This window comes from Rhipicephalus sanguineus, chromosome 8, assembly GCF_013339695.2.
Source record: "Rhipicephalus sanguineus isolate Rsan-2018 chromosome 8, BIME_Rsan_1.4, whole genome shotgun sequence".
In the NCBI taxonomy this organism is placed as follows: Eukaryota; Metazoa; Arthropoda; class Arachnida; order Ixodida; family Ixodidae; genus Rhipicephalus; species Rhipicephalus sanguineus.
In genome coordinates, this window is record NC_051183.1 from 71082196 (window position 1) to 71100349 (window position 18154).

General features: G+C 45.2%; 1 protein-coding gene across 1 annotated transcript in view; it reads right to left on the minus strand.

Annotated features, from left to right (window-relative positions):
- Window positions 1-9910: 9910 nt before the first annotated feature.
- Window positions 9911-18154, minus strand: part of LOC119402071 (uncharacterized) — a 32318-nt gene continuing 24074 nt past the window's right edge. Inside the window, exons 6-9 of the mRNA XM_037669167.2 lie at window positions 17229-17381; window positions 14766-14851; window positions 13485-13701; window positions 9911-10089 (exon numbers count right to left, since the gene is read on the minus strand). Of these exons, the coding sequence (XP_037525095.1) occupies window positions 10069-10089; window positions 13485-13701; window positions 14766-14851; window positions 17229-17381 (477 nt within the window). The 3' untranslated portion in view covers window positions 9911-10068. The remainder of the gene's footprint in view (window positions 10090-13484; window positions 13702-14765; window positions 14852-17228; window positions 17382-18154) is intronic.

The window sequence follows — 18154 nt, forward strand, 5'->3', positions numbered from 1 at the left end:
GCGCGAATCTTCTCAGGCCTGCCCACTAGCGGTGTGTAACGCGACAGTGCGTTTGCAAGGTCCGGCTCGAGCTCAACCCACCCGCGCATCAGCGTCTCTTTCAGAAGCCGATACAAAGCAGCGCGACTCTTCCAGGTCCTGGGCCACTGGTGAAATGTGTACGCGATAGTGCGTTGCTCGCCAGTCTAATGACACTCGGTCATTACATGCAGCTGGGGGCCGTGTTCACCTGAGCGCTCCGAGGCCGTAATTACGACCAGACGGCGATTGTACACAAAGACATCCCCCGGTCGCATCCGGCCAAGCGGTCGCAAACCGATTCCTCGCGTTCCCTTTTGCGGCGCCGACACGTGTTTGTCTTGTTAGCGGCAGGCTCTCCGAACAGCAGCGCAGGTAAACGCTAATAGGGTGGCATACGATGCCGAACAATAACTGAAACCAGGCGGCCGTGTCTCGCGTCGTCCCACCGGCGCGACGGGTCTTCCCGTTCAGCTTGTATCTCCTCCCTTTTGTTACAAGCAAGGAGCGGCTTTGGCGGCCCTGCGCTTTGACGGCGTCACCACAGAGTCGCCTTTCTTTCCAGAGCGGGCCTTCCGCGTCTGCTCTTTGCGGCGTCGCCACGCGGGGATCTCTCTGCGCTGCGCAGAGTTTTGTACACTGAACCACACACAACACCCCGACTCTCTCATGCCTCAGACTCTAACAAATACTTCAATATGCACTACGACATTTGTAAACCAACCGGACCGTAGTACATAAATAGCACCCTGAAAAGTGTTCCACGCAGTCCTTCCAATGCATCTATTTACATAAGAGTGACACATTAAAACACTGCTTCGGGGAGTTCAGAGTACGTATATCCGTTTCGGCGTTTAGTGGATTTTTTTAAATGTTAAATATTATTTAAATCTGTCTTGCTGGTTTTAGAGGGCAGATGGGCTAACGAAGTGTTGTCAAGGGTGACCACAATGCTATAATTAGTACTTATTGAACAAGGAATCTGCTTATCACCTGCATTGAAATACAGAAATTGAAATGGGCACATTCTAAAAGCCACATCGTCAATAGAACGTCGATTAACATCGAACCGTGGCACCACGAATTCGCGATGACTGGAGACATGAATTTAAAACTGGGCATTAACAGCCCACCCGTCGATGTGACGTTACTGAATACGTCACAAAACTGCGGCTACTCAGCGCTCAGTGGTCCCATCGATCGTGTCCAGCGGTGCTGTGAAGGATGGCCCACGCTTCTCGGGCACACGAGTTTTCTCCGAGCTCGCACTACGGTGGTCATGATAGGAAGAAAGTGCGGAGCGCGCGATAGCAGCGTTGACAAAAACGGCTACAAGAACGAGCATGGCGTCAAAAGAGCATGTACAGCGTTTGCGGTGGTTTTCAAAGGAACACCGCGAGTACCGCGATGCTTATGCGATGTCCGATAAATTGTTTCAACTGCGGTGCCGACTGAAGAAGGACATTGTGCGATGGCTGTGCGGGGAGCTTCGCAACGACCTAGAGAGGCGGCGTACGGACACGAGAACAGCCCCGACCGGTGTTGTTGTTGTAGTTCTTGAGCTACCAAGTGCTTCGCGCCCTTCGCTTCTTCGCCACCGGCAGTTACTGTGACGCGATCGCAAACAACGAGGACCTGGCGACGAGCTCTTCCAGTGTGGGTCTCACGATTCATGCTGTCATGGAAGCGGTCGTCGAGTGCCTCGGCAATGAGTGGATCACCCTCCCTGCAATAAGGAAGGCTTTGTCCACACGGGTGCAAAATTTGAAGGCTGCGTCGAGGCTGTCGACGACACGTTTGTGTACATAAGTGTGCCGTATGAAAAGGACGACGGCAAGGAGGCTGCCTACTTTTGCCGCAAGAACTTTTACATCCTCAGCGTCATGGTGGTGAGAACAAATTTCATCTTAATCAATCTCACGCATGCCGTTAGTAGAATGCAAAGGAGGAACGTGAAAGACAGCTTTTCGCCACTCTCTAATATTTTAACGACATTTGCCGTGCCTCCAACTGCAGCGATAGGAAAAGAACGCAGTAGTTGCGGTAAACGTAGTTTCGGTCGCAATTTAGTTTCGGCAGGGGTCACCTGACACCATAAAATGTTCATCGAGCTTCATATTTGATCGTAGCTTTTAAGAAAGGTAATGCATGAAAGAAAATCAAACGTAGTGAATGCGCTGTAATTTCATTAACGGTGATATGCAGACATGCAGTAGCTGCCACATAGGAAATGAGAGATAACGCTGTCGAAGCTGCGCTTCCAAAGCAACTCGAGAGAAATAAGTGCGTTGGACCACACAGTTACAGATGTTCTGCACGTAGCTGGTTGTGTTGCTGTTGCCGACTTCCTTCCAATGCAAACAACACTCTGCAGGTATGTGACCAGCCCTGCCGATGACTGCCCTCGCACTCCGGCCCGTGCACGACGCCTTCATGTGGAGGACATCCACCGTGAGCCACGACTTGGGCAGTGGACTCCGTGGCCAGGGTGAACAGCTGCTTGGTATGCAGGCGTGAAAATGCTTGTGTGGTGTCTTAGTGTAGCAAAGACATTATGCATGGCAATTTTATTACATGCTGTATGGTTCTTAACTACTCGAGTCTCTTTGTCCAAATTTCTGCCCCATATGGTATTACTGGCAGCATACCTTGGTCTAACACTATCTACTTTAGTGGCACTGTTGTTCCCTTGAATGAAAATTCTCTCATGCACACATTTGACAAAAGAAGTCATACTGAGACCCGAGGCAGCACACAATATTCCAACTTGCTCTCAGTGTATAATTGCAACTTGTCTTTCTATGTTCAAGGACGACTACTAGTGCAATGCAAAGGACAAGCATGAAAAAAACTGTCATGAAGACATTCTATGACCCTTTATTATAAAGTGGTGAAACAATAAATAGTCAGCACGTGGCGATACAGAAATGAAATGCTACACGCTTAGGCTGTAATATTAAAAAGAATACATGAAATGCAACTGCTATAAATGTTGTACATTCATAAAAACAATTATGCATAGAATGGTCAACTTGTACGAAAAAATAAATGCGAATAAGCAAGCACAGCCAAGTGCTATATAGCAACAGAATAAGTCAGCTGACATCTCAAATGTACTTCAGTCATTGTTCAAAAGAGAACTAAAAAACAACTAAATATTGGGAAAAAACCTTCCGTCACTTTACATTCACGGCCCAAGCACAAAAAAAGAGGGGGGCGGGAGCGGAGAGATCGCGGACGCCGCACGGCGCCTGACATAGCTCCACTAAGAAATGCATTCGAATTTAAAAGATTGGGGCATCTATGCACTAGAGGTTCGACGAATGAGGAAACGAAAAAAAAACCAAGCCTTGATTGTACTGACCGCCTGCAGGCACCCCTTGCACATCAGTCCCATGCAACCAAAGGAAACCACAAGACCCTTAACACAAAAATACGCGCCTTCTCTCACTCCCCTCGCCTGGTCTATGAAAGAAGTTAAGGGGTGCAGTTGAACACGTTTGTTGTCATCCCCCCTGACGAAGGTAATGAGTTGATTCCAAACCGTCTGGAAGTAAACCCATTTTTTCATAGGAGCCTTTCAAAAGTCGTAATTAGGTATGCTAACCAGAGAAGGTATTCTGTCAATATTTCTAGCTGTAAAAAACCAGGAAAATATCAGTGACATATTGTCTTCAAATAAGTTAAAATAAACGAGAACGGAATAGTATATATTCAAGTATATATTCATAGTATGCTAATTGGGACACTGTCCTCCGCAGGTGATTGTGCATACCCGCTACAATCTTGACTGCTTAACCCCATCTCTGGAGCACATCTGGCAGGATCCTCTGCTGCCCAATTCAACTGTACCCACTCGTCACTGCGGTGTGTCGTATAACCGCGCATTGGAGTCCTCAGGGCCTTCTTTCGGTGCCTGCAGAGGTACAAAGCACTGTACTATGGCCACTCTCCAGGTCGAAGATCGTCGCAGTTTTCGTCGTGCTTCACAACCTCGGTGTTCTGCAGCAGCTGTCTGAGCCAGACGACATCCGTTGCACTGAAGGAACTCGAATGAGAAGATGCAGAATTTACAAAAATAATAGCGACAATCCGGATACAGTAGGCATGTACCAGGCGGGTAGGCAAAGGTGGGATCACGCTTTGCAGTGGTTCACAGCTGGGCATCGCTGGATGTGATGGGGTTTACATTCCTGCGAGATTTGCACAGCAACATGAAATACAAGAAGCTCTTGGTTTTTTCATGAAAAAGTAGCCACTTGCAGTGTGTTCAATCCTATACCTATCTTCTGTAATTGTGTTCATGCAGGAACTGTATTCTGACAAAAGCTTCATTGTGCTGGTTCCTTGAGAGTATGGTAATTGTACCAGGCAGTTACGCAAAAGCGTGTTCAGATTCTGCAGCGACTAATAGCAGGACTAGATTGTTGAGGCCACAGTAACCATGGAAACAGCCTGTGTGATTTCGCAGCAGCACATGCAACCTTGAATGTCATTCTAGAGCATTGTCTTCAGCACTTTGTTCACAACGCGAACCCAGCGAAAGACACTTCACATGTGATGGCTGTACGAGTCTGGCAGGTGCTGTACAAACGCTCTCTTCGTGCAGTAGCCACTCGTACATGTTAGAGCACAAGCTTGCTCCGGTTGGTAATCGATGTAAAGAAGTATAGTGCACAAAACGAACCAGTAATGAAAGGGGCGAAGTGGAAACAGCGCTGCGTTGCTCCTGTGCTGGTTTCTCTAGAGCACTATAGAGGTTTACATGCAAGAGTAATACGTGATATTTCAGAATGTATTGTGAGGCAATTCACCATCTTTTCTAATGATTTTCCATTTGCCATGCAGAAATCGCCTTGTTGAGCAACAATATTATGGTTTGTCCTTGCAATAATAAAAAAGCGCACAAGTTGTCTCAATGTTTATATCATTGTCTCATAATTGCCTGCTGCCAACAACAACAAAGGACGCCTCTAATATTGTGCCAGCCAGTTTTGAAAAAAGCACAATTAGAAAAAAGCCATATCCTGCACAGTTTGTGCATTTCTTAGTGCTGCCAGTCCAATGTAACATCAACTGCGTGAAATACTACAATGTCTCTTCTTTACCTGTGACCATCATGCACTTCATATCCGTATGTTGTAAGCAACGTAGAAGTACCTTCCATAGTTAACACCTTAGGGGATGCATCACTTCTTCAGATTGAGATTCGCCTAGACCATATCTCTCAGGCTGAATTGATCGTGCATAACCCGAGGCCCTGATACTTAAAGGGACTCTCCGCCGTCCTTCATCGCTTTTCTGTTTTGTACCGCAATAGAAAGCGTACCGTCTGAAGTGTCCAACCTTGCAGCGGTTTCTCAGGAAAGTGAGTAGAAATTTTTAAAACAGAATTTTTCTATCTGCGTTCGGTCTTCCTTCATTGGCATGAAACATGCCCACAAGCGCTGCTTGGTGGACGCGATTACGATTGTAGTGCCGGTAAAAATTAAAACCGAAAGCACGTGTGATTTCTCTAGGACTACTTTATTTTCGCTGAATACTATTGTAATGAACGTACCAGTCGTTTTCAGCGCGCTAGCGGTTAAATGATGCCTTATTATACGAATACAGAACACTTGTTTTTCTGTAATCGCAGTCTATGCGTTTATTTGAGCACTGCTGCCGCAATCCAAGCCAAGTCGATTCATCAAAAAGAGACAATATATGCGCGCCTTCACAGCGCAGCACATGTGAGACATCCTGACAACAATACAGCGGCGCAGTATGACCAACGCGGAGAGCTGCATGGCATAGCGCATGAGTTGAAGCAGAAGAAATGGAAGGCGCCCGGCGGCGCCGCAAGCACCGCCGCCGGGAGCCTTTTTGGATGCGTGAGAAAAAAAAAGGCATAAGATTGTACTCCGACGCAACCGAAAGGTGCCTCAAGTGCGCAAAAATAAATTTTGAAGTTATACATGTTTGTTTTTAAGCAAAATGAGTCTACTTTCGAGGATTTCTTGTCATACCAGTGGATTGAACCACATCGCCGTTGGGTGACGCTAGCGGTCATTCTTTCACGATTTTCAACATCAAATTAAAAATGTAATTCCTTTTTTATGGGGCAAAAGCATGCTCGTTGCTGCCGATGTGACGAATGATCTCATTTTCACCACAATCAGAAAAATGTTTCCGAGCGGTAGACAGTCCCTTTAACTATTATTGCTCTGCTTCTGCATATTTACATGATTGCAACTTTTATTTGCAGTAATCCTTACGCATCCTTAGCAAAACATATAGCACCATCTTATTGATCACGACAGATCAGGAACATACATCGCGCATCGGAGACGTTATGAATAGCACAACTGGCTGTTGGTCTAGTAAGTACATTACTTCAGATAATAAACTAGACACTGAACCGTCACCGCAAAAAAAAAAAAAAACAGAGAAATAGAAGGGGCGGTATTAATACTTGCAATGCTGCGCAGCTCCTTATCTCTATACTATCGGCAGCGCTTCTGGACGCCGCGGGTCTTGGGAACAAAGGCCCGCCGAAGCCCAACACAGAGTCGACGCGCATAATTGTAACAATGCAGGCGTTGTCCACCGAAACGTGCGTCACCAAATCAAATGGCCCTCCGCCTGTACTCCTGCAATAAGCATGTGCATAGCTCAAACGTCAAGACCACCCGAGTGAAACGCAAGCTGGCCTGACTGCGCTGCGATTTCGCGCCTCGGGCTCGCGCTGCCGCCACCTTGCTTCGCCATATACGCCGTCACTCCGGTGGCGGCCCGCTGCCCGGGGCCCAGGCAGTTAAGGCGCTCTGTCAGCGTCTGTCTCAGCTCCCGTCGTACCTCCGGCAGTAAGTCGCAAGCCACCCCTCCCATACCGGGACGATCGGTAAAAAAATCCAACATCGCGGCCCACTGTTCCGCGATCTGCCGATATAACCACAGAACTCTTGCACAAAATAACGAGAGAAATAACGATTGCGGAAATGTCGACGCTGGCTTGGCTGGGTTGCTTATTGGCTAGAAAAGTTACTATCGCTTCGTCGCTCATCTCCGAAAATGGCGCTAACATCGTCTGCATCACGCCTTTAAAATTAATCGCTGCACTTTCCTTTTATTTTGGTGTTGTTGCATTTGAAAAAAGAAAACAAAATAATACCTAATTGCACGTTTTCCTATATTTCATGTCCTCTTTAATTCACGTTGCGCAAACAAATGTGTATGCGTCATTATCGTGTACACGTCACGCCTACGTCAAATTCGACAGAAAATGGCGGAAGTCCAGAATAGCACCCCCGATCTTCTCCGCGGGCGTCTGTCAATGAAACTGATTGAAGTACGAACTCGGGTCGAAACTCGTTGATTCTGAAAAGGCCCCAGTTCATCTCGGGACTGTCATAGTACCAGTGTGCCTGTCAAGCGTTTCATACGGTGGACGCCATGCAGCACCTTTTTTACATATAAACGAATTTCGTCAGCTTGCACTACTTGTGAAAGGCTGAAGCCATCGGGGAAAGTTGGCGTCTCTCATAATCATATCTTGGTTTTGGGACGTAAAACCCCAGATATTATTATTATTATCGGAGAAAGTTGTGATCGCCTAGCTTGTTCGAGCTTTTTACGTAGCTCGTCTACTTAGTCTGCTCATTCTACCTTCGAGTGATGACCCACGTGAGTTCGGTAGTTTGGTCTCAATATTATTGCGATAGCAATTACATGGACAGTCTCGGCTGAATTTTGCCGTCGCCGTCGCCGTCATGCACCGTATATGTATAAGTATGTATATATATATATCTATATATATATATATATATAATAAAAGCCCCAAAGAAAAATAATTCAGAAAAATGCTCCCGAAGCGCGGAATCGAACCAGGGACCTCTTGCTCCGCAGCGAGTGGCGCTAACCACTACGCCACGAAACGCAGATCCTCCACGTAGGTAACGGCGAGCGTTATATACACACCATTTACCGCTGGAGGACTCAGAGACGGCTGCGCTTATAAGCGTTTCTTCATTACCTGCGAGATGGCGTTAGGAGAACTACGGGCGCATTTAAAAGTCGTCGGCGAGCTCGCTCGCTTCTTCTTATTGCGCAGGGAGAACCTTGCCCTTCCGCTGTCTGCTCGCGTGGTTTTCTGGTGGTGAGGGGAAGAGGGTTGTTTCAAGCCTTCACCGTGGTATCCGCGCTCATGTTACGGAGCGTACGGTAGTCACTCGATCTCAAGGGACCCACTAAACGAGCAACAGACGATGAGCGCGAAGTATCAAGTGTCACAGCTCGACACTTCAAGCACGCTAGATTTCTTCGCTGCTTCGGCCGCCTTTGCAACAGGAGCGCTGTTCAAACTGAGAGTATCCATTGGCGAGCCTCAATACGTATAGCATTAGTTTCCTGCTATCGCATTCATTGCTTGGCCCTTGCGGCGAAACTGTGACTTTTTTTTAATATATTAATTAGCTAGGTCTTCATTAATATGATGTTGCAGACGTCTGTCTCAATTGGTAGTGTTTAATTAACGCGACAATAATTTTGAGGTTCAGTTATTAAGATAATAATTACTACTGAGCTAATTGGTATCATCTTAATTAGCACGATCATAATTAGCATGACTTTAGTGAGAACGGTTCTATTTAGGATAATTGTCTCTACCTGGCTTTAATTAGCCCTCCCCTAATTAGCGTACTGCTAATTAGAATGGCCTTCATTACCTCGGTCATCGCCTTACACGGCTTCATTAGCACGTTATCAGTATGATGTATAATAATTAGCTCGGTCTTAGCATTACATAGCTTAATTAGCTTGGTCATAGCACGCCCTGACTTAATTAGCTAGGTATACCGTCAAACTAATCAGCTAATCAGCGGGGATTACGTGCTCGGGGGAGCGAGCAGATGATCAATTAGATGATGAAGACGGCGCGCGCCGGCCGAGAAACGCACTAGAATGTACAGGCCGACCATGCTGATTACACACGTGGGCTCGGCGACTATCTCTAGCCGCGGTGTCGTAAGGCGCTCGGCCTGAGATAATCTCAGAGGCCACGGTGCTCATTATTCTAAACGATACACAGTACAGACATTAAACGCTTCAAAATTAATTTAAACAGCCCGTACCTCTATGAACTGCGGAGAGCAACGTCCCCTAAGCGTCCCCTAGGAAGTGCGTCCCTATGAAGTACAATGTTCCCTAACAAGTGCGGAGAGCAACGTCCCCTAAGCGAGACAAAAGAAGGCTTTGGAGCAGATGCCGCGTTGACAATTAGTGGGATGACCTTAGATGCTCACAAGCACTTATAGAGCAATGCAGAACGTTTACCAGCTCAAAATTAAAGCTCGGTGTGTAGATGATCTTTCGTAGTGTCGAAAGAAAAACGAAGTCAAATTAACTCCCCGTCTGTCCTGTTTTTTTTTTTCACTTATGAAGAGAGCACTGTTCATAAGGCCTAAAAGATTGGTACGTCAGTTTAGAAATCCTTTTTTTCAGGCTTCGCTAGGGTATGATTGTAATACGACTGATTTACAACGCGCCGTTTGTGCTTCCTCTATATGTTGTAGAAATACATCAGGTATTCGCAGACAACACAAAATATTTGTGGAGGTCAGCTCAAAATTACGCGTCCTTCTCCAGATGTGATTCAGTACAGGTCATATGTTATTACTTCTTCAAATCCTATACTCTTCCATAAAGTAGTCTCAGCTATTCATTAGCACGTTACAATAATGCCAACCAAGAGTGTTCATTATTACACCTCTACTGGGCTGTTCATCTATGCTTATAATCGTTGGTTCAAAGAGTGAGTAGAAAGTAGACTTCGCAGCTTAGTATGCAGCCCTGAAAACAGTGCTTCAACTATACGCAATACTGAATTCTCAGAACATTTTTTTTTCTATTTGGTAATACGTGCGCGTGCAATTTATTCGGAAATAAATTTTAACTACAGTCAGCTTAGGAGTTAAAATGGCGTTGTGGTTGTGTATTTAAAAATGGAATTAAATTGCAGAAGTTCCAATGTTCCATTTGCCGTCCCTGTAGTTATTCAACAGAAGATGTAGTTTAGGGAGAATCTCCGGTAACCTGCAAGGCAAGAAACAAAATGAGCCACATACAGTATGCAAACAGGAGAACACTTACGCAGAGCGATATAATATAATATTATGACCGGTAAGAAATATTGTGTTAGTGAATCTTGCATAAGCATTACCGTATACACTGAAAAATGCTGGCTTTGGATTTAGCCTTGGCTGGAATTTTTATAACGCTTGTATTATGTTAGGTAAATGGATCGTAAAACTCCTTGTGGTTGCAAACTTTCATGCGATGACATCGAATGAAAGAACGAAACATCTGTGTTGCTAATCAAGGAATGCGATTATTAAATGAAAGTTAACGTTGCGGTAATCTCATCTGCTTTAATGAAATAATCATGGAACTATCGCATTTGACAGAAACATTTATATTTTGCTTCGAAGCAGCTTTTAGCTCGGAGGCCACTTCTAATGTGTACTATAAGAACTACGAAGTTTAATTTTAATTTGGAGCTTCTCACAACCATTGGGCTAAGAACTTCCGAAACACACGCACGAACACTGATAAAAGGGCACGACACCTTAAGGCCCCTTAGCCTCCCTTTCTCGAAAAAAAAAGTTATGGCTACCCCTTGGCTGAAAAGTGAACACGAACGCCGAAATGACGCTTGCGACTTCTGGGGGTAATATTGAAAAAGATGCGTTTTCAGTTTAAATTAATTTAGGTACCACTAGCCAGTGCACTTAGTCGTACGTATTCACTGAATATTCATTATTATTATGCGCGCTCCTCAATCAATCGAATGAAATCAAGTCGGCTTGGCAGGACAGGACTCTGTGGATAATCGACATTCGCGTTCATTCACCTAACATAAAACACGATTGTTCAAATGTATCTCCTTTGCTGTTAACATTCAAGACTGCACCGCCTGTTGGAAGGCGGTTAGAATTTGTACAGTACGGCCAGCTAGAGCTACAACTGAAAACGTGCTAATGAGATCCACTAAAATCGATAAAGTGGGATGTAAAAATCCACCGCCTGCCGGTCGCACAGTGAATTGACTCAGTTAGCCTACTTACTTTTCAACGTAGCTTTAGAGCACATATTCAAACTCGTTTTCATGATTTCTCATTAGTTGGAGATAAAGGTATTCTAGGTATTGATGACCCGTATTACGACTTATGAATATCTGCTACACGTGTGCACTCTGTGCTGAGCATTGCGCTATGTTTGTGCTCCAGTAAGTATGGCCAAAATAGACGTTTGCATATTGTGCGTTGTCACTGCCTTTGCTTTTATTGTCGTATGTGACCTCACCGATAACATTGTGGAAAGCGGGACAGCTCACATACGCGTCACCCACTAATCCAGTACATGCAATTACAGATACCCGAGGTCGGCGTTTTTCTCACTCAAATTTATGACCTGAAACAATTGTAGAAACGGGATGTTGTGGGTGCAGGCTAGTCACGTGAGTCCTGTCAGGTGTAGTTGTGTCGTTTTCAAAGCTTTATCATCAGCAAATTGCCAAGTTTTAGTCTATGGGAATGATCGCGTGTGTTAAATAAAATGACACATCGTGTCTCTAAATTCATACGGTGCAGAGAATGCAACGCTGCACCGGAAGAAAGCCCTCGTAACCATAAAGAAAGAAAAAAAAAAGAACAGAGTGAGTACTAACACCAGGTAGAGAACGTCTTCACTTTTCACAAGGTATTGTTTCTGACTTGACACGCACTGACAACGGGTGGTCAGTTAGAGCGACGGAATGGATACCAAGGGATAGGAAACGCATCTGATCCTAGTGGGTAGTTAGGCATTTTGGATTAATTAAGATGTGCACCCGGCTAAAACGGAATCAGCGCGTCCGAGGTGTGATTCATTCAAGGTCTTTGGGAGGGGCCTTCGTCCCGCGCAGGTCATAAAATAGGCTGAGAAGCAGGGTTGTCACTGACTTTCGAGTAAATCTCGCCAAATGACGAGCAAAAAGTCACCAAAAGTCGCCATTTTTTTACAAACCTCGCCAAAAAAGTCGCCATTCTAGATATGTGCGTCATACCTAGTAATAAAAAGTTCCTCTCACGTATAGCCCCAGAGAATATACACTACCATCCAAGACCCTTAAATTATATTGACGTTTCTCAATACCAGTCGTATCGCCCGCATCACCATGGGAGTGCATGGTGTAGCTTCTCCTACTAGCCGCAAGATAGATGTGCGTGGTGGCGCAAGGGTGAATGAGTGAAACGCTCATGATATCCTTCCATCCCTGTCCGCTCGTTTCAAAGGTAAAAGTGTCGTAAACCTTGGGCGAAAACCTTGAAAGCGTTGTTTGCAGACAGCTTTACGTACCCTTATATGAATTAAAAGGATTTTAAAAAAAGTTTATTGAAGGTAACACGACAGAAGTCTTACAGGAACCGATCATTACTGAGTCTTACACCTTTCCAGTGTGAACTAATATGATACCGGACGCTACCGACCCTCTCTTACAGTCACTTATATCTACACGCGTCAATCCGATGCGTTATTAATGAACAGGTAGGCAATGTAAAATGTTGTATAGCAATTGTTGTCATTGCACACGCTTACCGAGAACAGTGAAAAATGCCTCAATAAATATTTTTTATTGCACAAAGAGCCGCGTATCCTCCTGTCTTCGCTATTCCAAAACAGTCCTTACCAGCTCAATTGGGGATACTGCAACAGTGAAATGTCGCCAAGCTATTCAGAACAGTTGGAGCTTTGGCGGAACAAATGGTCGGAACACGCGGCCAACCCGTCGCCTATAGCCCCTTCAGAAGCGAAACCTTAGAGAAGCTTAAAGCGCCGAAAGCTATTAACTTATAGTCAAACACTGCCCCCTCGCGGTTTACATTTTGCTATAGAATGTCTCTGGGGGACGTTCCCGTACCTCCTGTCTCTAGATGAATTGAGGAGATACACACGAGTTACAGGACAGACATACGGAATGACGCGTAATGAGCACATTCTACTCTTAGGTCTAAAACCAAGAAAAATACAGTGAGTGTTGCCGCTCATTCGTTGCGAAGACACCGAGCTTAGGATGCATAACTCAGTGGAGACCTAAGCCGAAAATCGCCAAAAATTCGCCATGTCGCCATTCATAACTTTAGGTCGCCACGGGCCCACAAATTCGCCAATTTGGCGAAAAGTAGCCACCACTGGCAACCCTGCTGAGGAGCGTGATGGTGATTATGGCTGATCTTTCTTATCGGCTTATCCTCAACCGATAGCATTTAGAGAATTGGACGAAGATGCTATGGCGATGACCAGGCAAGTCACTACTACAAGTATCGCCTTGTAGCTACCAGAAACGTATTTAGCGTGAATCTGCTTCAGAGGAACTCCACATGCACTTTCCCTAAGCACACGTGGTTAAGGATGCCGAGGTTTTTGCATGGCTTCGTCTCGCTACTTACTACTGTGAATTCAATCACTTGATTTGGCAGCGGCTCCACGTGAAATCCGTCCAGTGGTATGTTCGTCAAACTTTGGTCCACGATTGCACCGGTGTTCTTGTTTGCGTAACCAATCGCGAATCCAGTGCTGTACATCTTAATCAAGAAAACCGTTTCTCCGACTGAACGAATCGTCTTCATTAAAGATGTGTTCCCCAATCGGATGGAGACTTTGATACTGAAAGAGTTAAAATAAGTGTCACACAGTTAACGTGAAGATGCGTAATAGTTTTTTCCCGATGATCAGATATATCAGAACGACTGGCGCCAACCACACTAACACAGCGCTGCATAGCTGTCCATTCCTTCCGTATTTCCCTCTTGAACAGGTAGACGAAAGTCAAAAAAAAGAGAAGACGCCCGCTTCTTTCCACGGGGAGACCTCGAGTAAATGCGTCGCGGAGTGGTGGGGGTATCGCGTGAATGTTGCGTAATTGGGTATGGTTTGGGAATGCTTAATTGTTACACGATGCGCGCACCAAGTACGACTTGAACGGCTCCAGCGTGCACGAAGTGCCGGGTCCGCAGCTCGCTTCAAACGCTTGCGTTCGGCGTCGTATCCTCGTCTCTTCGCAGCCTTGTCTTCTGCGTTGCTTGCTGTTGTTGACTCCGACAACGGTGAGGGTGGGGTAACGTTGCCTTCAACGAGTGGTGGGACGCTGATTGAAGGTACTGTTGCTTCCATCGCATCTACTCGAGTCAAGAAAAGCGACAAGTCAAGCGAAAGCCAAGTAAAGGCGCCCTTGACTGAATTCCGAACTCGCGCTCCGCCGCTTATATACACACCGCCCGCGTTCGATCGAGAGGAGGGAGGGAGGGAGGGAGGGAGGGAGTGGAGATGCCTGCTGCTGGCACGAGACGAGCCGAGCATGCGAGGGAGGAAGAGGACAGGCTTGCTGCCGGCACGAGACGAGCCGAGCATGCGCAGTGGGGGTGTGGACGGCGGCCGATGCCGCAGCTGCGACTAAGAAATGCTCCGCACTTAAAAAAAAAAAAAAACACCCGCGAAAAATCTGCTTTGGAAGCTGCCAAACTGATGCGTAAGCGTAAAGTTTCATTGACGGAAACGGTAAATGCGGCATTCACGGGAAGGTTGTTTGCCTAGGACTAAATATTAATTTTAAAGAAACGTCTACTTCTTTTTTCAACAATAGCGTGTGCGAAGAAACCAAGTGATTACTTATATCAAACTAAGCATATGGCTAATGGATTTTAGGAAGGGTATCCGGCACACAAACTCACTCGATATCACGTGGCCATTTGGCTCGTATGAAGGCATATCCTCCGTTTCCGATGCTGAGGTTCTCGTGTCTGAAGGCGAAAATTGGCTAGAAGACCATATGTCAAAAGCCTGTTAGATATATTTGTATGAACGTTTTGCAAAATATTACACATGCCTATCCAGATAACCAGCAATAGTGTCCATAGTGTGCTACGTAAAGTGTGGCTTTCTTTCTTCTAAAAGAGCGATATATATGTTAAATGTCGCAATGTCAGTTCGAGGTATTTTGATGACGGGACCACAGTGGCAAAAGATGGTTTCAGCGGTCCCGGCCATATTGTCAGTAAAAAAACAGCCTTTTTCTCAGTTTCTGTTCTGTTCTGTTTTAACTGCCTTGCTGCGGGGAGCTTCAAATATATACAACCTCGGCTTCTCCATTTCTCTAAGTTCTGCAGCGAAAAAATAAAAAAAAAACGATACGGTTACCCAAAATAAAAAAAAATGAACACTTAAAGTGGATCGGCTGTTTTAGTAAAAAAGAAGCCTCATGTAAACGGCGTCGCTGCACTGTCACGAGTTCATTTAACTGACGCGCATGCATGCCTATGTTTTTATTGAAGTGTGCCAGGTTTTAACTGTGATAGGGTCCTGCATCAGAATAGATGCAGTAGGATTAAGGCATAGAGTTATTTTTTGGGGGGGGATTGCAATAGTTTAGCGGCACTACACTCTAAGAAAACAAGCCATTTAGTTCTTAAAAATACTTTTACTCTTTATGGGCAGTAGTACTGGATTGTCATGTATGTATATATATATATATATATATATATATATAGATATATATATATATGACGCGACTCTTCAACCGTTGCGTCGCATGTATGTTATAGCAATATGGGTTATATACGGGATAAGTTAGAAAAGAGAAAGAGTAAGTGAGGCTCTTTGTTTATCGCGATAGCAATTATATGGACACATTCGGCTGGGTTTTGCCGTCGCCGTCATGTCTCGTATAAAGTCCAAATTCATAACATCCCCCTGGCATCGTATGTTCTACCACGGGTAAAACCGCGCGAGCGGCGGAGACGAAACTGGCTGAAACAAAGATAAAACGAGCCGGCCCATCTCCGTCGCTCGGAGGGCGTATGCGATAACATCACCCCGTTCGAAAGCCTGTCATCGAAGCCGAACGAGCACGAAAACTCGTGGAAGCAGAACGAGTCTTGAACGAGCATGAAAAGACGCAAGGTGGGAGGGGGTGTCGCTTCTGCCGCAACTGTGAATTTTGAACATAAGGGCGCGGCCGCGATCGCTGTCTCGGCAGCCATCAGCAGACGGCTCGTATACCCTTCTACGTGCTGCGATCGCAACGCGAAGAGAATGCGAGGTAAGATCATCTCTCCCTGGAGCGGCCGTAGTTGCTCGAGATCAGATCCAAAAGATTTAGCTGCCAGCCTCACTTCGTATACCATTACAATTAGCTACTGTCGCATTCACTGCTTCGCCCTGTCGATGAAAGTGTGACTTTTTTTATGGAGTATGATACAATGACGATAGCAACATCTGTACTTATTCGTAGCTTTTTCTAAATATTATTCAGAGTACAAGCTCCGAGAGCCTCTTTTCGAAGTACTTAATATTCACTGTAACCTAATGCTCGCTCAGTTAACGATTACCATTAAAGAACTGGAATGTGGCCACCATATCGCTCTGCACGCATTTCAATCACCGAGGTCAGCAAAGGGGCCGACAGTTCCTTATTACATCGACGCAGTTTCACTTTACTTTCTTAAACTAAGCGAAATTTGTTACTATACAAAATATGCAAGCGTGTAATCTTATGTCTCGAAGCCATCAGAACTTCACTCCATGTATGTGCAGAATCAAAATAATAATAATATCGGGTTTACCGCCCAGTACGCGATATGATTTTGAGGCGTTCCGTAGTGGAGACCTCCGAAAATTTTGAAGATCTGGCGCTCTTTAATTTTCCCCTAAATCTAAATACACGGCCTCTAGCACTGCCTCCATCGAATTGCGACCACCGGGGCCTGCATCGAACCCGCGACTTTTGGGTCGGCCGCTGATTACCGTAACCACTGTACCACGTCGACGGCTCGCGCACGAGATTAACAGTAGTATGCATGTCATGACTGTATTTCATCATCATCATCATCAGTCTGTGTACGCCCACTGCAGGCTTTTAATGGCCTCTAATGCTATTAATCTAATGCTACTAATGACTTATACAATTGGTATCGGTAGTCGAACTCCAATACATGCCCTTGTTGAATACAGTCTCCAAGGAAGCAGTTAGACGCTGCATTAGTTTACGAAGGGGCAACCATCAAACAAACAATACGTACATTAATCCGTGTACAAGTTTAGATGCAAAGTTTTTATTATTTCCGTCAAAGCTATAAATATCAGCGCACTGCGCTAAGGAGCTGTAATAAGTACATCAATAAAGAACGCGTTCTTACTTCAAACTGGACGAAGAATTCGATTGCAGTGAAGTGGCTCTCCCAAAATACGAACTTTGAGCCCCCTGTTGGTCCTGTATAAAAGATTCTCATCTCGTCTGTCTCTGCGTAAACACTTGAGGATGGGAAAAGCATGTTTCCATCGAGAGTTACCTGCACGTAAAATATCAGATTCGTCATTCAAGCTCGAAAACAAAACGCTATCCCGAAAGACCGTCCATTTTATCGAAAGGTTCGAAAGCCTTTGAAGAAAGCTGATCTTTTTTGTTGGTCAGGACGCCTATTTTTTCTCGATGTATGACGAAAAGTCTTTGTATTCAAATTATACCATATATAGATCATGATATAAGCAGCGCACTGAGGGACGATGACAGGGAAACAGAAGGTGTACAACACGGGCGCGCGTGTTGTGCACCATCTTTTCCTCTGTCCTCGTACCGCAGTGCGCTGCTCAAATCATGATGAATCCGTACCAACTAGCTCGACTTTCAATTCTCATGCAGTCTATACCGAATATCCATTTTCTTTCGTTTTATATTTCATTGATATATTGTGGCAAGTAGATGAATAGCTCTTAATGTTGATATTTGCATCTCTCAGCAATTTTACTGGCGCTAACTCCCATTAACATTACATATTCGACACGAATCAATACCTCTATGCGTAATTATTAGTAACTATTCACAATAACCGCACCATACTATTTGCACGACATCAGCTGAATCATTACTTCACTAGAGCGGAATATAGTGCCCCCTAGCACGTGTGCAGGTACTGAAGGGTGGTATAAATTTTCCATCTCTTTTGAGGCAACGTTACTGCACTAACTTTTGAGTAAGAAAAGTGTGCATCTTCTCACCTTGTACGCCTCCGATATACGCAGTCAATGTTTTCACTAGCCCTTCAGAGTGCGACAGCGTCTACCA